Source organism: Macrobrachium nipponense, chromosome 4 (genome assembly GCF_015104395.2).
Source record: "Macrobrachium nipponense isolate FS-2020 chromosome 4, ASM1510439v2, whole genome shotgun sequence".
Classification (NCBI taxonomy): domain Eukaryota; kingdom Metazoa; phylum Arthropoda; class Malacostraca; order Decapoda; family Palaemonidae; genus Macrobrachium; species Macrobrachium nipponense.
The window spans coordinates 136160816-136181953 of NC_061100.1; the positions used below are offsets into that span (position 1 = coordinate 136160816).

The 21138-nt window shown below is 35.9% G+C and overlaps 1 protein-coding gene across 3 annotated transcripts in view; it reads left to right on the plus strand.

Annotated features, from left to right (window-relative positions):
• Positions 1-16669, plus strand: part of LOC135211212 (TBC1 domain family member 1-like) — a 307524-nt gene extending 290855 nt beyond the window's left edge. Inside the window, exons 26-27 of one of the 3 annotated variants that reach the window (XM_064244447.1) lie at positions 1803-1943; positions 16410-16669. In XM_064244447.1, coding sequence (XP_064100517.1) covers positions 1803-1943; positions 16410-16433 — 165 coding nt within the window. In that variant the 3' untranslated portion in view covers positions 16434-16669. Of the gene's footprint in view, positions 1-1802; positions 9023-16409 lie in introns of those variants that run through there. The other 2 variants (XM_064244446.1, XM_064244445.1) reach the window with 2 other exon arrangements.
• The last annotated feature ends 4469 nt before the right edge of the window (positions 16670-21138 follow it).

Below are 21138 nucleotides of genomic sequence, written 5' to 3' on the forward strand. Positions count from 1 at the left end.
TCTCCAAAATACGTACATCGCATTATCCTAATATTTGCTCCTTTTCATATTAGCCTTTTTATAGAGTTTCATATATCAAAATGTGCGCAATTTCATTAAAAATACAATAAAAAATAATTGAAGGTTGTAGCTTTTTCCATCTTCGAAATATGTGCATATAAAAAAATATATATATTAAAATTTCGACATTCGGTCAAATTTAACTCGTCCGAAATGGTCGAAATCTGCAATTCTAATCTAAAACTCTTACAGTATCGTAATATTCAATCATTTGTCTTAATTTTGAAACAAATTGGAAGTCTCTAGAACATTATTTAGAATTACGGTGCATTTTTGAAAATAACATTTTTTTACGTCCTTGCGTTACGAATTCGTACATGATTTTGTGATAATATTTTTCCGTTGTTGCTTTTATTGTTTTACTATGTATTATATATCAAAAGGATTGCAATTTAGTGTACAATACAATGAAAAAAAAAGTAACTCGTTAGCTTTGACCGTTTTTTGCACAGCGTGATTTGAATACAATTATCTATGATTTTTTTCGTTACCATATATCGCATTATTTACATATGATAATGATATTATTTTTCATTTCTGATGATTGCATACTAAACTTCAGGCAATGAAAAAAAAAATGAGCCAAAAATGAACTCTTAATCTTCAAAACTAAGCACGCTGTGATTTTTTGAAAAAATTATTTTTTCCGGTTCCGCGCTCACTCCAAACCGGCGCCGGCATACAGGAGATTAGGGCTTCGGCGTAAGAGGGTTAATGTCAAATCCACATTCAGACCCAATGAAATGTAATACATACCAAACACCAATGACCGTCCAACGCTTATTAGTTGAATGTCCAACTTAGAACCAACAAATAAGCATTTATTTTTAAAACCTAATGTTAAAAGGCATTCTTGCTGAAGGCAAAGATTCTTTACTTAAAAAGATCTCCATGTTCCTAAATAATATTGATTTTCTAAATAAAGCCTAATATTTTTTTCTCAGGATTAATTCCTGAAAACCAGCCCGAGAAGAGCCTTTATTAGGCTCAGAGGTCTGGATAAACTAATCCTTTATATAATAATAATAATATATCATTATAATTGATTTCATTACTATCATATAATTATTTATAGGATTTTTTTTGTTTGTTGTAGTCATATAAATTGGAGCCTCACTGCTATATGTATCAGCATCTCTTTTTCTTTCATGCCTACATGTTAAAGTACCTTTAAAGTTCAACGATTGTGTCATCTTTTTGTAAGGTATGGAAGGTGTGCATACTATTTGATTTTCTTGACTAGGGAATTTTTCAGAAGTAGATTTATATTACGTATGTGGCATCATTAATATCATTGAAAATTACAAATCATATCCAACAGTTCTGTTAACAAAACATGGAGTAGTTGGATAAAGATTATATTTGGAAGGGTGACATTCTTGCTAGGAAAGAAAATTTTGCCCTATAATGTTTATATAGAAGATTGAATATTCTGAGATTCTGGTTTAAACCACAACAATCTTTTTTAGGTTTATTTTTGTTTGTTAGACCAGTTTTAGATTTAAGTGCTCACTGCTGTGATATTGTATATTTTTTTCTTTACATGGTTTGAGAATACTGTAATGCCTAGTAGCAGGATCTAGATTTCATAGGTTTCAGTCTCCTGAGTACTTGAAAAATTATTTGTCATTTCTGGGAAAGGCAGAGAAGGAATAAAGCCAAGCAGTTATTTTTTATACTTTAGGTAAGAGTGATATTTGTATAGATATTGAGAAAGTTAAATAAGATTTTTGTATTCACAGCAAGAGCGGAAAGAATCTAGCACCTTGAACAAAAACCCAGTTGAAAAGGATGAAAAGGATGAAGTCCAAGAGGGTGAAGTTATTTCTTCGTCACTACCATCGCAGGATACTTTCCTCCAGCAGAACTCAGGACCTAGAGCTGTAAGTATGGATCATGGCCTAATGCAGCGCTACATTAAGAATTTAGGTCATGACTAGTTTGTGTTATTTATTATTGATTAAAGTATTCATGACAAATCTGTATCATATGTAGTCTTAAGATAGGAAAGAAAATGTAACACTTTTTGAGTGTTTTAGTTCAGTTTGTAATAGGTGGTACGTAGTTTGTTTCAAAAAGTACACTGTATTCATATTTTTTAAAGACAGCCATTGATAGTGCAAACCACTTTGCACTTTAAATATGCATTAAAATTGTTGGGCATTACTAAGTGGACCTTGGATGTTTGTATCCATGTATTTGTATATAAAAGTATCTATGATGTAATTGTAATCTGTACACTTACTTGTAAATATGTGAATTTTGGATTTAGCATTTTTGTCATTTTTAATGATTTAGTGAAGCCATAGTCTAAGTAGATTGCAGACATGAGTAGGAATATTTGTACAAAGTAATCTGCTGAATCTTATTGTTTATAAGTTATTTAAACCTCGTAGAAGTGCAGTACTTAGCAAGAATTTGGAGTAGAGCTTTATTCAGAAATATTTGTGGAAGGTATGTTGTTTCAGTATTGAGTAGAGGTAGTAAAAAATTATATTATTGACCTTCTTCCTTACCTTAATACTGTTCTTTGGTGCAGTCTTGGAACATAGGCCCAAATCACTGCTTTTTATTTTTGTAATGTAAAATATGAATACGGTAATTGTTGTACGTAGTTATCATGGTAGGGTTTTTACAGCACTGATAAGTAAAGGTTCTGTCAAATAAGTATATGATATGATTAATGTAAAATTTTATATCAAGAAGTATGTTAGGAAATTATAAGTAATTTGCAAATAATTATTTACATCATATTCTGGAATGGGTATTGAAGTGATTGAAAGTAAATTGTAATAGAGATGTAGTCTGGTCATTGCTCGTCCATCTTTTCTGCAGAAATAATAGTAAATTAAGAGTTCAGCTCTTAAGATTTCAACCAAATTTTTTCATTCTTGTATGTAGAATAGTGGGCCAAAGTTCCTCATGACAAAAACATCAGGGTTGGGTTTTAATCATGCAAGATATTGGAAGTTATGCTCACCATACATAGGATGCATGTTGATATTCAATATCCTAGTTTACCTGGGGCTATTCAGAATCACAGTCTATAATTGCTTATTGGACAAGTTTCTGTGCATTGTTTTATATGTACACGTAACACTTTGAGCTGTAGTATTTTAGAATGGTATTCAAATTGCTGGGTTGCAGTAGTGTAACACAAGCATTTAATTTTGGATATCATTGAAGATTAATTGAGAATGTACTGTATCGTGTTTCAAAAGTTGCTCATTTAGTGATGTTTCACCTTGTCCATATTTTTTCAGCAAATATCACACAAATGACATAAGAAAAAGAACAAACCCTTGTAAGTTCATATTACAATAAAATGCATTTTTACTGTTAATGTTTTGCTACAATTGAGGAAATATTGAATGAATGCTGCATAATTTTATGGAAGTGGAAAATTTTATAAGCAAGCTTCATAAAATGGAAAGGTTTACATATCCTCTAATGAAAAATAGATTATACATAGTGCAAAAATTCAACAACAGTGAATGCACTTGAATACATAGATAAAATGCAAGTTGTACAGCTCAGCAGTGGGTAAACCAGGGCAACCCACTGATATTGAGTTAGGAAGGGAGCAAGATAAATGGTACTTGTTTGTAAATATGTCCATTAAGCATTGTGTCTATAGTGGACCCTCCGTATTCGTGTTCTCCGGATTCACAGACCGCATTTGCGGATTTCTCTCGGGAACGTTTCCCCCATCATTTGCGGAAAATTTGCGGTATTTTTCTATGAGAAATATTCAAAAATTCCTGGTTTTATTATGAATCTCATCATAAAATGCGCTTTTTGTAACAAAACTATTAAAGAAACCAAGTTTAAAAATGCTTAGGGGTTTTTTCTTGAGTTTTAACTAACAAAATAGGCTGTTTTCAGCGTTTTTATAGGAGTTCCAACTACTGGGGGGGGGGGGGGGATTGCTGGTACACATCCCCCACGAATAGGGGGGGACCACAGTATATGTGAGGCACATTTTTTGTATAGCAAGTCCTGGATAAATGAGAGGATTGCGTCATGCACATCATGACAGGTTATATTAAGAAATATTGTAAATTTGACTTTATGTAACATTTAAAAAACAAGTGGTTGCACTCTAAGTGATTGTAACCCACTCATACTTTTAACTTTATAAGTAATTTTTAACTCCATATTAACTTGTTGGAAAATAGTATAGAAAACCTAAATTCCTTGACACTACATATTAGTAAAAACTGCATCACATTAAAATTAAAATCCTGTGTCCAAATCAAGTGGTCTGTTTTATAGCATTCATTTTCACAATGGTCACAAAATTTTCAACACTTGAAGTCACAGTTACACATACTTTGGTTATTCATGTAGTTATTCAAAAGTCAGTTGGAGATATACACATCTAAGGATCTTAGGGAATGGTGCAATATGAACTTGAAAGCAATTGAAATACCTCAAGTTATCTTTGCTATAAACTCCTGACCCTGACTAATGGGCAAAGAAGAGGCAGGTGGCAAAGTTATGTTTCAAGTCATGTAAATGCAGTGGTAATACACTAGGTTTCAACATTTTCTCCCAGATAGATACACAAGAGGGCCAAGTGGATGCACATTTTACAAAAGGGCAAAACGTAGTTGGAAACATTACTGTGAATGTTAGTTAGATTAATCTTGAGGAAGTTTGGTACATATTATGCAATGTACAATTATAATCTCTGATTATGTCTGCATTTACAGTACATAGGATGGGTCAAGTCTGTAAAAGAATTGGGCTTTTATAGGATACAGTCTGTCCTGGATTCAACAGCATTTAACACATGGAAAAGTTATATGTACTCCAAATAAATGTTACCCTCACCACAACAACCTATGTAAACAATTTAGGACCCAAGTGCAGTTCCATACATTGTATCAGATAGGTATATGATAAAATATACTTAATTTTAGTGAAATAGGAATATGAAAAAGTATATATATTCAAAATATATTATACTTTTCATAATCTGTGGCCAGTCCATGCCAACTTCTCTACAAATCCCCAAACCCATAGGTCTTAGTGAAGCAATTTGCAGTTGTCAATTAGAGATCTTAACTTTGAAAATAAAAGGGTGATAGGACTGGAGGGGTTAGTAGATAACACAGACCAGGTGGATTTGGGACGAGTGTCAGCTTCCCTGGACAAAGAAGTATGGTGAGGAGAAATAGGCTTGAGACAAGAAAAAAACTTGTATGCCAAGCACATTGTTTCCTCTTCCCCAGTTCTCCTTCTCTTCAAAGTCAGTTCTTCTTCTCTTCAAAGTACTGTAAGTTCCCTTGAAATAGTGGTGCTGTATTCCAATCAGTAGAAGTGTCAGGAGCAACTTCCCTCATGACATCGAATTGTGCAGGGATGCCCAAATGCACGTGAATGTGTAAGAAATTGACATTTTCAGCCTTTTTTGTCTAAACCATTAGTGAAACTCAACCACTTGCAACAGCTCACTTCTTTTATGGATGCTTCTCACTAAAGAGAATCCTATGAAGTAGGAGTCCCATTCAGGTGATAGTCTCTTCCATACCATGTTCATCATTGACAATTGCAGTTCATCCAAACCATCTATGGCGCACTGTAGTCAGCTTCATATCTGACTCTTAAGCTCTTCAGATACTCTATCATTGTGTCAGGTATCAGGAAAATTGATAATTTTCTGTATTGTATGCCATTAGCAGTACACTATGAAGGTAAGGATGATGTCCGGGTTCAGGGGATACTTATTATAAAAGATTAGTTTATCCAGACCTCAGGCTGTTTCAGGGGATAGAGAAGAGAAGTGGTATGTAAAGGTAAGGATACTACTTGGATGTTCTCATGCCAGCCCTTCACGGTTTTCGGGTATCTAGAAGCATTATATGCGAGGATGAAGAGGAATTGATTTTTAACTTAATTTTAAAGCCAAAGATGCATAACTAGCTGAGTATGTATGATTAGTAGTCAGTTTCATTATCTATGTCTTGAAGCTGGATTTCCAGATGACCTGATGGTGCTCCTCAATAAACAGTGCCATGGATTCTCTTGAATCTTATGTTGATGTGGACATTAGTTAGAAACCTTGTGTTGGAAAGTAATGCAAGGGTGGTATAGAGTCCTTGGCAGCCTTGAATCCATGTGCAGTCTTTTCCATTCAGAGGAGACTAAATGTTGCACAGCAGGCTTTTTAACACAGTCACATGCAAATTATCTGGCATCTTTTTTGCATTTTGCCATCAATATTTACATAAAGTTAGCATTATTTGTGACAGAAATGAAGTCAATTTGGAAGAATAGTCAATCTAGCACATTCCCAGCCTATGTCAATGTAATTTTGATAAGTGCTATAGGCACACTTTCTAGTGCTAGAGGCTTTAACACATAGTAGACTTTTAACATACTCTGGGAACGAATTTTTAATAACTTGTAAAACATTAAGTATCTTAGTTTTAGGCTTCCTATGGCTTGTAAGTGTCTTGTAGCCAAATCCTGAAAAACTCGTGGCTTGAAGTTAATAATAAGTCATTTTGGCCTATGTGAGAATGTGAATTCCTTTTGTATCCCACATTGGTGGCCTAACATGGTAGGATGCTGAAAGATTCTCCTCATGTGACAGCATATTTAGATCCTATATTAGACATGGCTTGCAACACAAATTCCCTTGTAATCTGGTCCTCTGGCATGATCCTTGAGACTTGCAGTCAAAGATAATGTTTATCATTATTATTTAGGAAAGAATGCTGGATTCCCTCTCATTCATGTCCTGCATCTGCATAAAGAGAAGCCTCTCCATTTCCTCCATGATTACACTGCACATATTGGTACTCATCCTGCAGCCATAAATGATAAAGTAGACCTCACTGCGATAATATGTCTCTCCATATGGACCAAATGGATGGTCAACTGGCCAAGATCCCCATCAGCAAAACTGTTAGCTCTTTATTTAGCTTCATTTACTCATCACACTCACTATCACTGTACTACTGTGCTTTGTATTTCCTCAACATTTATTGTTAATCATTTTCATTTCACAACATATTCAAATTTATGAAGTTCTTAGGCGATTGCTTCTCTGTCCAGTACACAAAATATAATTGGGTATCTTCCAGATGCTTGCTCAATGATGACCAGTGTGCATTACCCAAGATTGGGTGATGCTGTGCATGAATCTTTTAAATGCTGGTATGTGCCAAACAACATTACCTAATGAGCTTATGAATGAAATCATAAATCAAATAGTCACTTGCCATGGCTGGCACATATATAACTTAAAAATTTCAGTTATTAATTTTTTTTTACTCTGTAATTGGCTGTATTGATGATTCAAGAAGTGATTTCATAGATTTGTTTAGGCAAAATATCAAAACATGTACTGTAGGCTCCAGTAGTCTTCATTTAAGTGAACCTGCTTTCATATGAAGTACAATATAGAGCTGGTTTTAGACTTAAAAAATCTGTATCTTATATGCTGTCTTACTGACAATGTATTGCTTGAACTTGCAATGATCAGATTATCATTAAGCTGAAGGAAGTAATAAAACAAGAAGATGACCTAGCACTTTCAGGTTCTTTGACCTCAGGGGCAAGTAATACAAAAAATCATAGGTGATTTCAAATTTATCCCTGGCAGCAATATTGCATAAAAACTATCTTAGCTATTTAAAACTAATTTTCTAACAACATTTACAAGTGGTTAATTCAATTTTTTCATCCTTGGGCGATTGTTGATCTAATCAGCCTGATTTTTCATTATTATGCGTAATTCAGTAATGCTTTGTTTAATAATGTCTTTACAGAACATGATGTCTGAATTTTTCAGCTTGTATTGTCATTCATGTGCTGAAATATTCTGAATAAATTCAGTATTCTAGCATTGTATTTATGTTGATTAGATTATGTTGATATAATCAAATACTGAATGAATTCAGTGTTCTAACATTACATTTATGTTGATATAATCATATTTCAAGATCTTTGGCACTTTGTCACTCAAACTTTGTGTTCCATTGATTGCAAGGGATTTCATGTATAGTACAACCATTCTTTTATGGAAGTAAATTCATGATCAATTTGTGCTTCAGTGCAATAGTTATTAAAAATAACTAACCATTAAATGGTTTTAGCATTCTGTTGATGGGCACAAATTAGTTACAGTATTGTAAAATAAGGTTTTTTATATTAAAATCACTTTTAGGTACTTCACAATTGTCTCTTGCTTTGCAAATGCATAGATCTGTCATTAAAATCACATGGGTATTTAAGATTTGTACAATCTCATAGTCTTTTCCAAGATCATCTTTGAGAAGGTCACTTGACGTTAAAGTGGCGTAAGAACACTCGCTTTGTTTTTTCTTCCTCCAGCTAAATGCCAATGCTGTCATATATGAGGTAAAAGGTATGATGCTTCATCAAAATGTTCTGCTGGTAAATGCTGTGAATTCAGTATATTTGCTCAAGAAGGAGTATTGTAATTCAATTTCTAGTCTTGTAAAAATTGTCATAATATTCTTTTGCATCCTAGAGTGTCAACAAGCAGCTTTTATATAATCTCAGTCACTTAACAAATTTAGGTATTCATAAGTGACACCAAAACTTAAATTTCATCTGTGTTTGTTTTGCAGAAAAGACTAGTCATGAGTTTGGCAGTGATGTGATATGTTTGTTTAGTTACCTCAAGATTTCCTTTATTCTCTTGATTTTGTATCAAAGATACTCTTGTGTATATATACTCTGTTTGATTTGAGGGATTATTGCAATGGACTCTGTGTTGTTTTTATGCCAAGATAAATTAAAATGCTCATTGCTGTATATTGTATTACGTATAGCGTTTATCTAGAAATAAGTTTTTTGTATATTTCCCATCAATCTAATATAGTTGAGAAAAATTTTGTGTGAGAAGTATAGCTGTTAAATGGATACTTTTGCAAACAAACGTTCATGTTACTTTACCAGTTAAATAAATTATGTATTTAACTGATTTTACTCTTTAATACATCACTTTAACCCATTTAATGTGTGCTCAGAATTATATAAGTACAGTACTGTGTAATTATTTTGAAAACAAATCAGCAGTATGCATTCTTTTAGAAAAATTGTTTATCGTTGGAGAAAACAACTTGTTTTTGCAGCCTGCTCCACTCATTAACAGTCAAGATGCCCCAGTGGGCGATCAACAGTTCTGTGGAGCTCATGGCCAGATACATTCCAGGCAGGAGGAATGTGGTGACCGACAAACTACGCCATCGGAGTAAAGTCCTACATGCGGAGTGGTCTATACATCTAGACGTAGTGGACAGGCCATTTCGTCTTTGGGGAAGACCCATTTTAGACCTTTTTGCCACTTGCTTAACAGGAAGCTGGAGGTCTACTTCTCAGTGGTCTAAGATCCACTACCTTTGGCAGAGGATGCTCTTCAGCATCCTTGGCACAATCCTGAGGTCCACGCCTACCCTCTGTTCTGCCTGATCCTTCAGGTCTTGAACAGAGCAGTGAGTTCCAGGAATTTCAGGGTGACCTTGGTGGTACCTCTGTGACCACAGGCAAAGTGTTCTCAGAACTTCTATATCTTCTGTTAGTGGTTCTGAGAAATTCTCCCATGGAACAACCTCCTTGGCCAGCATCATGCGAAAAGGCTCTACTAGTCGCTAAGATCTCTATTACTTTCATGGCTGGAGACTGTCAAGTATCTCCTGAGAGTGAGAGACTTTTCTCACAAAGCAGCAGGCCAAATGTCCAACTATCTCAGGAGGTCTTTGTCAGCGGTTTACTAGGGCAAGTAGGCCGTCTACTGTGGTTGGGGTCGTCAACGGTATTTCTCTCCACTGGGAACTTCAGTGAGCAGACAGCTGATTTTTTAATCTTACTCAGAAATGAAAAACCTCTTTCTGTCTCAGCTTTTTGGGGCTACAGGGCCACCTTGGGGGTTGGTCCTGTGCCTGAAGGGCATGGACATCTCTTCATCCTGGGAAATCTCAATGTTGCCCAGGAGTTTCGAACAATCCTGTTCATCAAGAGAACTAAAACCTGTGATGTTAGCTTTTACTATGGTCCTGAGTAGCCTCACTCGCGCTCTGTTCAATCCCCTACATCATTTGCCAGTCAGGATTCTGCCTCTAAAGAAAGTCTTCCTGTTAGCCTTGGCTTCCTGGAAGAAAGTTGAGAGCTTCATGGCCTGAGATATGATGCTAAAAGTACCAGGGGTTTGAGTTCTGTGGCCGTTGAATTTGTCCCGGAATTCATAGCTAAAACTCAAAATCCCTTGGTTCATGATGGCAGATTTGCCTCCCTGATTGAGTATGTGGACAGCAATCCGCAGGAGTTTTTTGCTTTTTCCTGTCAGGACTCTGCGCCGCTATCTAAAAAGGATTCATCACTTAAGACGTAGGTGTTGTAGACTTTTTGTTACCACCGGCTGGTTTAGAGTGGAAATTTCCAAGAAATTCATTTCATTATGGCTCTGAGGTGTTTAAGCAGGCATACTCCTCACCATTTAGTTCTATCACAGAGTCTGTGCAAGTTAGAGCAGATGACATCATCAGATTGAGTTCCTCTCTGGCATTTAATAAGAACTTATCTGTTCATAGGATTTTGAATGCTGGTTCCTGGCTTCAGCAGACCATGTTCACTTCCTTTTCCTGAAGAACTTTGCCCACAGGTCCTTGGACACATTTTTCCCTGGGTTCGGTTGTGGCTGCCCAACAAGTTGTGTAACTCATCCAGTGCTCCCAGAGGGACAGTTGTATCTTACCTAATATGATGGTATGGAAGAGAGAATGGGTGAGATGGCTGGTCTCCTCCTTTTTCTTTTTTCCTTTCTTCTTCCTACAGGTGGGTTGAAGAATAAGACATGGTCTGATACAGGTGATTATGGCAACCATACTGGGTGCATTTATTTGGTTTGTTCTTATACATTAAGCAAGTCGGCTTCTCAGTAGCACTTATTCCTCTTTCTGAAAAGGGGAGGGAGAAGTAGTAACAAATTTCTGTGGCCTACATGGCTTGTTGCTTGAACAGACAAGAGTTCTCTTTACCTTCCAAGAATTCAATTAATTTGGATATGTCTCATTGTGTTTAATCTGTTCTCTCACGTGCTCAGACTCTCTTCTTTAGAACTTGAGCTTCTAGGAAGGGTGGTCAGGTGGGCTGAGCTCCCAGGCGGCGCAGGGTACTTGTACCTCCCTCCAAGTATAAGTTTATCCTATTTTTAAGACTGAAGGTTTGTTTGTGTATGAACAAATGACAAATTTTTAATCAATTTGTATTTTTCATAGCTAACAAACCAGAGGTCTTAACGTTAACTGCCCATCTCTAGCCGCCCCTCTCATATCCTGGGTTGGAAGAAAGACTGGTGCATTACAAGGTTCCAGCATCCACCTCATATATGCATGAGTGGCCAGATGCCACAGATTCCTTGCTTTACAATCTTTGATTGTTTTTAACCAGTTTCCAGCTGGCATTAGGTTATTGTATTGTTAAGATCGAAGGTTTGTCAGCTATGTATAATACAAATTTATTAAAAAATTGTCATTTTTCACTTGCTTTATTTCTGCAGACATTATCCTTCATTTGGCACATTTAATTTTTGTTTCTTGAAGTGAAACGTCCAATTTTAGTTAGTACCATTAATATCAACAAATAAACAGATGTCTTTGTTGATAGAGTGAAGTGCTGTAGTAAAAGTGCAGTTCTTTGACCAGCCTTATGGTAATTTATTATTTGAGATGAATCTTACCTACTGTCAAAGTTAGCTATATCTCTGCGCCGGTTAGGCAAGTCGGCATTCAAACAAAAAATCAAATGGTTGCCCAGATGACCGTGTAGTTTACCTGTTCTCCACCAGATGTGTTTTGAATGGTTTAGCTCTTGTCAGAATTCTCCTTGCCACCATTACGGTTAGGCAACTGTTTGTATTCTATGAAGTTTGGCTGATTTACACCTGTTTACGGTACATATTGTAATTTAATTTTCCAAGGATATCTTCCACTGGAAGCAAAACCAGTAACATTAGGCTATGTAGGAATGATTTTGGTGTAAGCAGGATGTTAGAATTTGAAGATCAACATTCGGTTTCTACCAGCTGAAGGGGTACAGAGTGTGATCTTGGAACTAGATGTGAAGAATGTAGGGGATTGTTCTGAGGACTTTGCCTGAATATGTCAGATTTGGGAAAAAAGGAAAACTGATAGATTGTGATAGCAATTAGTTAGGTTAGGATGTAGACCTGTCAGTTCTATCCTATCTAGTGTCCCTGCATCTGCAGCTATCCGTACTCAGGCTATGCATTTTGGTAATGCTAGTATTGAGACTTCCTTTGTAGCTCCGCCTTCGGTTCAGGAAAAAGCATATCGAGAAGTTAGGACATGTCATTAAACTTGCTTCTGTTTAACGTAAATTATTCTCTAGAAATTCTGTTCATATGTGATAAGATCATTTTTTGTTATATGAAGTGTTTTAAGGTTTAAATATGACTTAAATGCATCTTATTGTGAACTAGACTAGTTATTTTTTACTTTAATAGATGGTGCCATTATCAGTACTCAGCCTAAGCACTGAGAGACCCTCATGAAATACAAACATAACGAAAATGCAGCTTTTCCTTGGCTCTTTTTAAAATTTATGCTTTCCTTCACTGCATCCATTAGTCTTATATGACTATAGTATTATAAAATACGAACAAAGTGATCAATGTTTTGGTTTGGAAAAATCAACAGAGACAGGTTTATTTCGCCCTATTTAAATCGATTAAGTGATTTTCTTTCTTCTATTTAGTGTAAATAGATCTCTAGAAGCTCTTATTTATATGGGACAAGCTTATTTTTGGTTATATGTGCTTTCAAATTGAAATATGACTTCAATAAGTCTTCGTTGTGAACTCAATTGTTATTTTTTTTTGTTAGTAGATGGTGTTGGCAGCATGTTTTTCTGTGTAAAAGCAGATTCCGTTCATTGTTTTAATCCTATTTCATGATAATACAAGTTACATATTTATACATTTATCTGTATTGGCGTGAAGACAACAGTAAGTGTTCTTCCATGGCCAGTATTTTCCATTGAATACTTTTTTCTGCACTAGAGTTGCATCCATTCCATGTTGCAGATGCATGATAATTTAAAATTCATTAGCAGTGTGAACATCTTGTTTTCTCAGCTTCAGCTACAACTGCAGCTTAAATGTAGCAGTACTATATTTCCTTAACAATATTTTCTATATATCAAATAAAGGTAAAATGTAAAAATATATAAATCCTATGGTAATTTTCTACAATTGTACGATGGCTGAAATGCAAGCCTATCACTGTTGTTATCAGATTCAGTTCAGTTGTTGTAGCAAAACAACTATCATTCAGTTGTTTATGGCTGCAGCATTTAAACAATAATGAAAACATTACTAACGATACTTTTATCAATCTCATTTGCTTTTTTAACTTATTTAACCCTCTTACGCCGACTGGATGTATTTTACGTCTACATTTTTTGTCTCCTGTGTGCCGATTGGACGTATTTTATGTCGACTTACAAAAGTTTTTTTTAAAATTCGCAGAAAAATACCAGCCTAAAACTTTTGAATCACGCGCCTTGGGGGATGCTGGGAGTTCACGGATCAAGGTGTTGTTTTGTTTACAATCGTTACGCAGGCGAGCGAGCGCGAATTTCTTTCTTGCCGCACTAAAAAGTATCTGTGACACATCTCGGAAATTATTTCGTCACTTTGACATAATTTTTGTACCATTGTAAATTAGCCGTTACATGAAGTATTATATATGAAAATGTGTGCATTTTTATGTAAAATACATCAATAAAATACTCATGATTGTAGCTTTTATCAGTTTTGAGATATTTTCATATAAATAACAATAATTGCCAAAATTTCAACCTTCGGTCAAATTTGACTACCGAAATGGTCGAAAAACGCAATTGTAAGCTGAAACTCTTATATTTTAGTAATATTCAATCATTTACCTTAATTTTGCAACTAATTGGAAGTCTCTAGCACAATATTTCGATTTATGGTGAATTTATGAAAAAACTTTTTCCTTACGTCCGCACGTCCGCGCGGTAACTCTTCCGAAAAAAATCATACATGCAATTGTGGTAATGTTTGCACCATTTTAAAATTAGCCGTTATATAAAGTTTTATATATGGAAATGTGCGCAATTTCATTCACAATACAACTAAAAACAACCCATGGTTGTAGATTTTATCAGTTTTGAGATATTTTCATATAAATAACGATAATTGCCAAAATTTCAACCTTTGGTCAACTTTGACTCTACCGAAATGGTCGAAAAACGCAATTGTAAGCTAAAACGCTTATATTCTAGTAATATTCAAGCATTTACCTTCATTTTGCAACAAATTGGAAGTCTCTAGCACAATATTTCAATTTATGGTGAATTTATGAAAAAAATAACATTTTCTTTACGTCCGCGCGGTAACTCTTCCGAAAAAATCATACGTGCGATTGTGGTAATGTTTGCACCATTTTAAATTATTCGTTACATAAAGTTTTATATATGAAAATGTGCGCAATTTCATGTAGAATACAACAAAAAATAATTGAAGGTTGTAGCTTTTCTCATTTTTGAAATATTTGCATATAAATCACGATAAATAGAAAAAAACCACATTTGGTCAACTTTGACTCTACCGAAATGGTCGAAAAACGCAATTGTAAGCTATAACTCTTACAGTCTAGTAATAATCAGTCATTTATCTTCATCTTGAAACAAATTCGAAGTCTAGCAAAATATTTAGATTTATGGTGAATTTAAAAAAAAATCGTTCCTTCCCTCCGCGCGCGGATTCTCCGCCACAAATCTCCGAAATGCGTACGTACCATTCTCGGAATATTTGCTCCGTTTCATATTAGGCATTTCATAGAGTTTTATATATGAAAATGTGCACAATTTCATGAAGAATAAAACGAAAAATATTTGAAGGTTGTAGCTTTTCTTATTTCTGAAATAATTGCATATAAAAAATAAATATATAAAAAAATTCGACATTTGGTCAACTTTAACTCTTAAGATATGGTGGAAAACTGCAATTTTAAGCTAATACTCTTACAGTATAGTAATATTCAATCATTTGTCTTCATTTTGAAAGAAATTGGAAGTCTCTAGGACAATATTTAGATTTATGGTGAATTTTTGAAAAAAATATTTGTTTACGTCCGCGTGTTACGAATTCATGCATTATTTTGTGATAATATTTTCTCTGTGTTGCTTTTATCATTTTACAATGTGCTATATACCAAAACGATCGCAATTTAGAGTAAATTACAATGAAAAAAAAAAGTAACTTGTTACATTTAACCGTTTTGCGCACAGCGCGATTTGAATACAATTATATATGAAATTTCGTTTTTGCGCTATCATATATCGCATTATTTATATATGATAATGATAATTTTTTTCATTTCTGATGATTGCATACTAAACTTCAGCCAATGAAAAAAAAGGAGCCAAAATTGAACTCTTAATCTTGAAAACTAAGCGCGCTGTGATTTTTTGAAAAAAATATTTTTTCCGCTTCCGCGCTCACTCTGAAACACCTCCGGCACACGGGAGACAATTTTTTTTTACCGCTTCGGCGTAAGAGGGTTAACTAGAAGATATATGATAAATAATGAGATGGAGGAAATGTTAGTAGCCTGAAAAAGGTGATTTCTCTCTCTCTCTCTCTCATACTAGGCAAAGATTTACTCTCTCACATACTAGGCCAAGATTTACCAGCAAGTTCATTGAATCTGACTTTAAAAATTTGTAGAACTACCATGCAGACCATAGTAAATGATTAGGCAAATGAAATTCCTCATTTTCATTAGTTATTATATATTAGGGCAAAATACTTGGCCATGGCACTAAGGCATCGTTAACCATTCTAGGGCACTGTAAGGCGGATTTTGGCGTCTGTAGACTTTGAATTTTAGTTAGCAATTATTTTCAGTTAGCATGAAGGCACCAAGGAACGGAACCCCTATTGTTAACTGGGTCTGCCTGTAATTGTAAATTTTTTTGATTAGTGTTAGTTTTGGATACAACAAAAAATTAATATTTCTTTTGTCTTTAGAAGACAAATAACATTGACAGTAGATAATATTTTGAGTCCGAGATGTTATTGTTTATGTTCAAAATATAAGAAACCTTAATTGATTGTCTCTCAAAAAAAGGAGTGAGATTGGAATAGGATGTATTCTGAAAAAAAAAAAAAATTCTCATGTTTGTAGTCGTATATAAAGTCTTTGTTATTTTTATTCTTGAATGAAAAGGAAACGTAGAAAAAAGGAAAAAAATTTTGAGTGTATTTTGTATTTTTCCTAACATACAAACCTGAGGTCTTTACATATGGGATTTATTTTCAGCACAAGCTGGAGGCAGCCATTTAACTAAAAACAAGGTGGAGATTAGTAGTTAGCTACTGATGGTAGGGGAGAAATCTTGACCATCCAGTTAGTACGCATTTACTTCACCTTTCGGCTGTGCCTGAGACAGACATGTCTCTTCTGCTGCCTGCTGTTCGACTTAATTCTAATTATTCTTTTTGTTTTTGAGACGTTTTGCCTATTTTGGAATAATGCAACAAGTTCTATTCTGTTACATTTGTTATTTTCGCTCTCTCTTGCTGCATAGTTGTTAACTCATTTTAGCCTATTAGCCTTTAATTTGGTTTTACCTTGTGATATACATAATCCAAACCTATTGTTTGTTCTATTATTATACCATCTTTCTTTTATGCACCCAAGGAGAGAGGCCTGCCTCCTGCTGGCAAACATTCTGTTTTTAGACAACTCAACCTTATTTTATTGAACATCCTTATTGTACATATTTTTCTGTTTGTTCTGAAGTGTTTTCTGTCTGAACAAGCTGTTTTTCTTTCGACTGCACAATTACTTAGAATGTTGTAATCATCTTTCAGATGATGTAGAGCTTGAGAGGCATTGAGACAGAGGAGGGTTCTCTTGCTAGTGTGGTGGCTTTGAAACCTGTCGTATGAAACCTCTGCATGCTTTCCGCCATGATTCCCCTTTCCCTTGACACAAGGAAGAAGTGGAGATTAATGTTACAGTATCTTTAGTTTCTGATTTCAGCAATCGTCTCTAAGACCATTAGCTGTTCTGTCTACGGTTCTTGCTTTGTCTGGGGGGGGGGGGGGGCGCGCCATTTCTTTCTTCGCCCAATTTTCCCTCTCCCTCCCCTCCTTTCGATCCTGTTTTGAAAGAAGTCCTGGGAAGCTCCCCTTGATGAAGTTTCTTCGCCTCCCTCACTCTTTTCATCATTGTATGCTGTGTGGCAGTTAGTTTGTCTTCTTTCCTACCTTAAGGGGGCCGGCCGGAATGCCTATATATGGAGGTATAGGGCAAAAAATGCAAAGTCATGAAAAAATTCATGGAGCTTCATATGGCAATTGAGAATACGTATACGAAATATTTCGTCAAAATTCCTCTTACTTTCGTAGTTACAGGGTACTAATTAGTTAACGTAACTCAATAAGCCTAAAACATTGATCCGTACAAAAAAATGCAATATTTCCTCTATTATCGTAAATTTTGATAATTATTGTCAAAGAAATTGGGAGAAATGGCATCTGTAGACATTCCCCGAGTCGAGAAGGAGACTTCAGGCCAAGTCCATTGACAGTCCTGATTTAGTGCGATCACAGACTTCGAGTAGTCTACACGTTCCATTTCACCTCTGACATACGCCTGCTTTTACGTATGTTTATGTATGTTTCGGCAAGAATTTCATCATGCCAATGAGGAAAAGACAAGGAAAACATCTCGCTAACATACAGACGAAGAAAAATCGCTCAAGTATTATTACAGAATATCATAATATATGCGTAGTTAGTGAAGAGAGAGGGGAGGGTTGCTTAGTAACACCCCCGCCTTGCTTGACAGCACACGTCACACTGTGCCCAAGGCTACGACGATCTTTGAGCAAAGAGATCTTCATTTATGATAAATAACAAAGTTTTGGTTTTTTGAAACCCAAAATGGAATATGAAATTCATAATAATCATGATTTATTAAATTGTCTTTGTAAAAAAAGAGTACGCCTTCGAGTTTCACCTCTTGACATTCTCTTGCATTTACGTTTGTTTATCTTTGTTTCGGGCAAGAATTTCATCATGCCAAAGAGAAAAATACAAGGAAAACATCTCGCTAACATACAGAAGAAGAAGATTTGCTGTAATAAGCCGAGTTAGTGAAGGGGAGAGAGAGAATTGCGTAGGAAGGAGTGCCCCATCTTGCCTCAAGCAGTGCCCCAGGCTGCGATATATGAGCAAAGGGATCATCATTTATGATTAAATTATGATAAATAAAATAGTTTTGGTTTATTAATACACAAAAAAGAAATATACATTCATAATAATCATTATTTATTAACATTGTCTTTATAGAAATACGAAGGAAAACTTTGAACGCCCGTATCTCAAAACTATACTTATTGACCTTCAAAATCTATCTTCTCACTTAGTTTTAAAGCTATAACATTGAAATTTGGTATATAACTCAGAAAGACATTATAGAATAATCAAATAGAGCCCTTTTTTCCAATTTTTGTTTCGTATTTTTTTTATAAATTTTTTTCTCCTGATTTATAGGGTTTATTTTTTTACCATATTGAAAAATGTATATCTTGCAAAAAAATGACTTTTAGAAAAAAAAAACTCCAGTCGATTGGAGGTCTACATCAGGTCTATATATGGTAGTAATCCCAGGTCTTAATATCAAATATCAAGGGAGGAGATAGAATTTGAAAAATGGTTATTTTCGGGATAAATCGCCCTGGCGTCACAAAACCGAAGGTCAGAGGCGAAAATCATATGCGGTTTGGAGATGTCCCAAGTCACCTTATTAAGTGGTATGAATATCAAAGTCCTGTCCTTAAAAAAGGGCATTAGCTGGCCGGCCCCCTTAACTTTCAAGAGATGTTGGATGCAAGAATACATAGTGACTGGAGGAAGACGACTCACCATTGAAGCGACAGCCAATGAGCAACATTCAGCCAGTTGATTTCAGATCAAGTGAGTGCTTCCTTGCTGTGTATCATAACTTCTAGAAGTTATGCTCTCCAAGGAAGGAAGAATTCGCAGCCATGCAATGTTGCTCAACCATGTTTTTTTTGCTTCATGTTGTATGTACAAGGAGGAAGAGATAGACCTTCAGTAGGCAGATGTAACGTCACCCTTGCCATAAAGTTGCAAAGCTGTGACTTTTTTTATGTTGTTGCAGTTTTCTGAACATCCTTAGCCAAAGATTCCCTCTCCAGAGATGAAGATGCACGATCATACAATGTTGCACTACTGTGTCCTTTCTACAATTGTTGCACAACCGAGATACAACTCTGGTTATTTTCAATATTTTCCCTCCCCTATCTATGGACATAAACTAGGAGATTCTTCTTTTTAGCCTGAGTGAGTGTTAAGTATGTGGATGTGTCTTCATTCTTTCACATTTCTGCTTGGGAACTTTGCCACAGCAGGACATGTCTTGGGCCACACCCCCATTCACATTTACATGGAAGTTTGGAGAAGACCAAGGGAAGCTATTCTAAGTGGGGTTTTTTCTGCTCAGAGAATGTTTCCCATGTGGACAGTTGGCTCATATCCATAGGACATCTGTAACAACCCCCCACCCCCATGTTCACAAGGTTGTGATCATGATCATCATCTCCATGTCACTGCAGGGCAGCACCTCTACTGTACCTTTCAAGAAGAGTTTCCTGGAAAATGAGATCGCCCTTCTGAGAGCGATTCTACCTCCATGGTCGGGCAAATGGCACCAACTGTCCTTCCATGAATGAACATCATTGGTGAGACTTTCGTGAACATCTGGCACACAGCACCCGCCCATGTTTGTGTGGAATAGTGGGGATGTCTTGCTTCCCCTGCCCCACTCATGTCCGTGATTTTGCAGCAAATCACGTCCGAGTGAAACTGTCTTCATCCAAGATGACAACGACAGCATCTTCCTAGAGCGGCCAACATCCATTTCCGGTAATGACCATGTCCAAATTAACTGGATTATTCTACCAAACCCTCATGATTGTTGTCGAGTGAGTGACATCCTTTCACGACTGTGTTCATCCATGGGTACTTCAACCTAATATGAAATTTATTGGTTCCTACTCAACTTTAGTTGTTCCTACGAGTATACAAATCCTTGGTTTTTGCATATGGGAAAGTAATCCTATACATAAAGGTTTAATTGTTCCTACTTAACCTTGGTATTAGAATCTCTTCCAGTTTGGATGATTCCAGTCTCGATAGCATGCGTTTCTTCGGATCCCTGTATGTTTCCAATTTCCTTAAGAACGTGCAGTTGCACGAGAAAAAAACAGCCACGAGAAAAACTGGTAGCTATACTGGAGACAACAGCTTTGGTTGACCTCACCTGATCAAATCTGTTCCTGCCTTTGTGTCTGAGGGGCAGCTTCAGCCACCCTCACCTGACTAAGACCATTTCCAACATACGAAGGCTGACCCCTGGCCACATTCATGCGACTGGAAATGCTTCCCTCATGGCAGCTTTTTTCACCGCCATGTTATACGAACATTCTTCAGTATCTGTACAATGTCGTCTCCTCTCTCCACAGATTGTCTGTGGCTTTCATCTATCATTGATGATTCTTCAGTCTTCAGAATGGCTTGAATGTGTTCTAAGCCTCCCTCTCTGGTTCCCTTGACCACTCTCAATGACTCAGTTGCAATGTTAACTGGAGTCGGAAATCTTCGTATCAGTGTTTGAGACTCATCAGTACCAATCCATTTATGGGGGTATACAGGGAACCAAGAGTGGGCCAGGTAGAAATGTCAAAACTAGGATGATCTTTTTTCAAGTCAGAGCAATATGTTCTGGAAGCATTCCTAGCCACTGGCCATTGTACAAGCAAGTTTTGAAATAGATTCTAAAGGTGAAATTGCATTGATCATCACTGCTGTTTTGTCACAATTGGTGATCATACTGGAAAACTTCCCTAATTGTACACTTTAACCTCGGTGCCATAAGGGTTGTCAGTCCATTGAAATCAGATACAAAACGCTACCAGTAAGGTTTGGTGTACGTAATTTTCTTGCCTCACGTGACC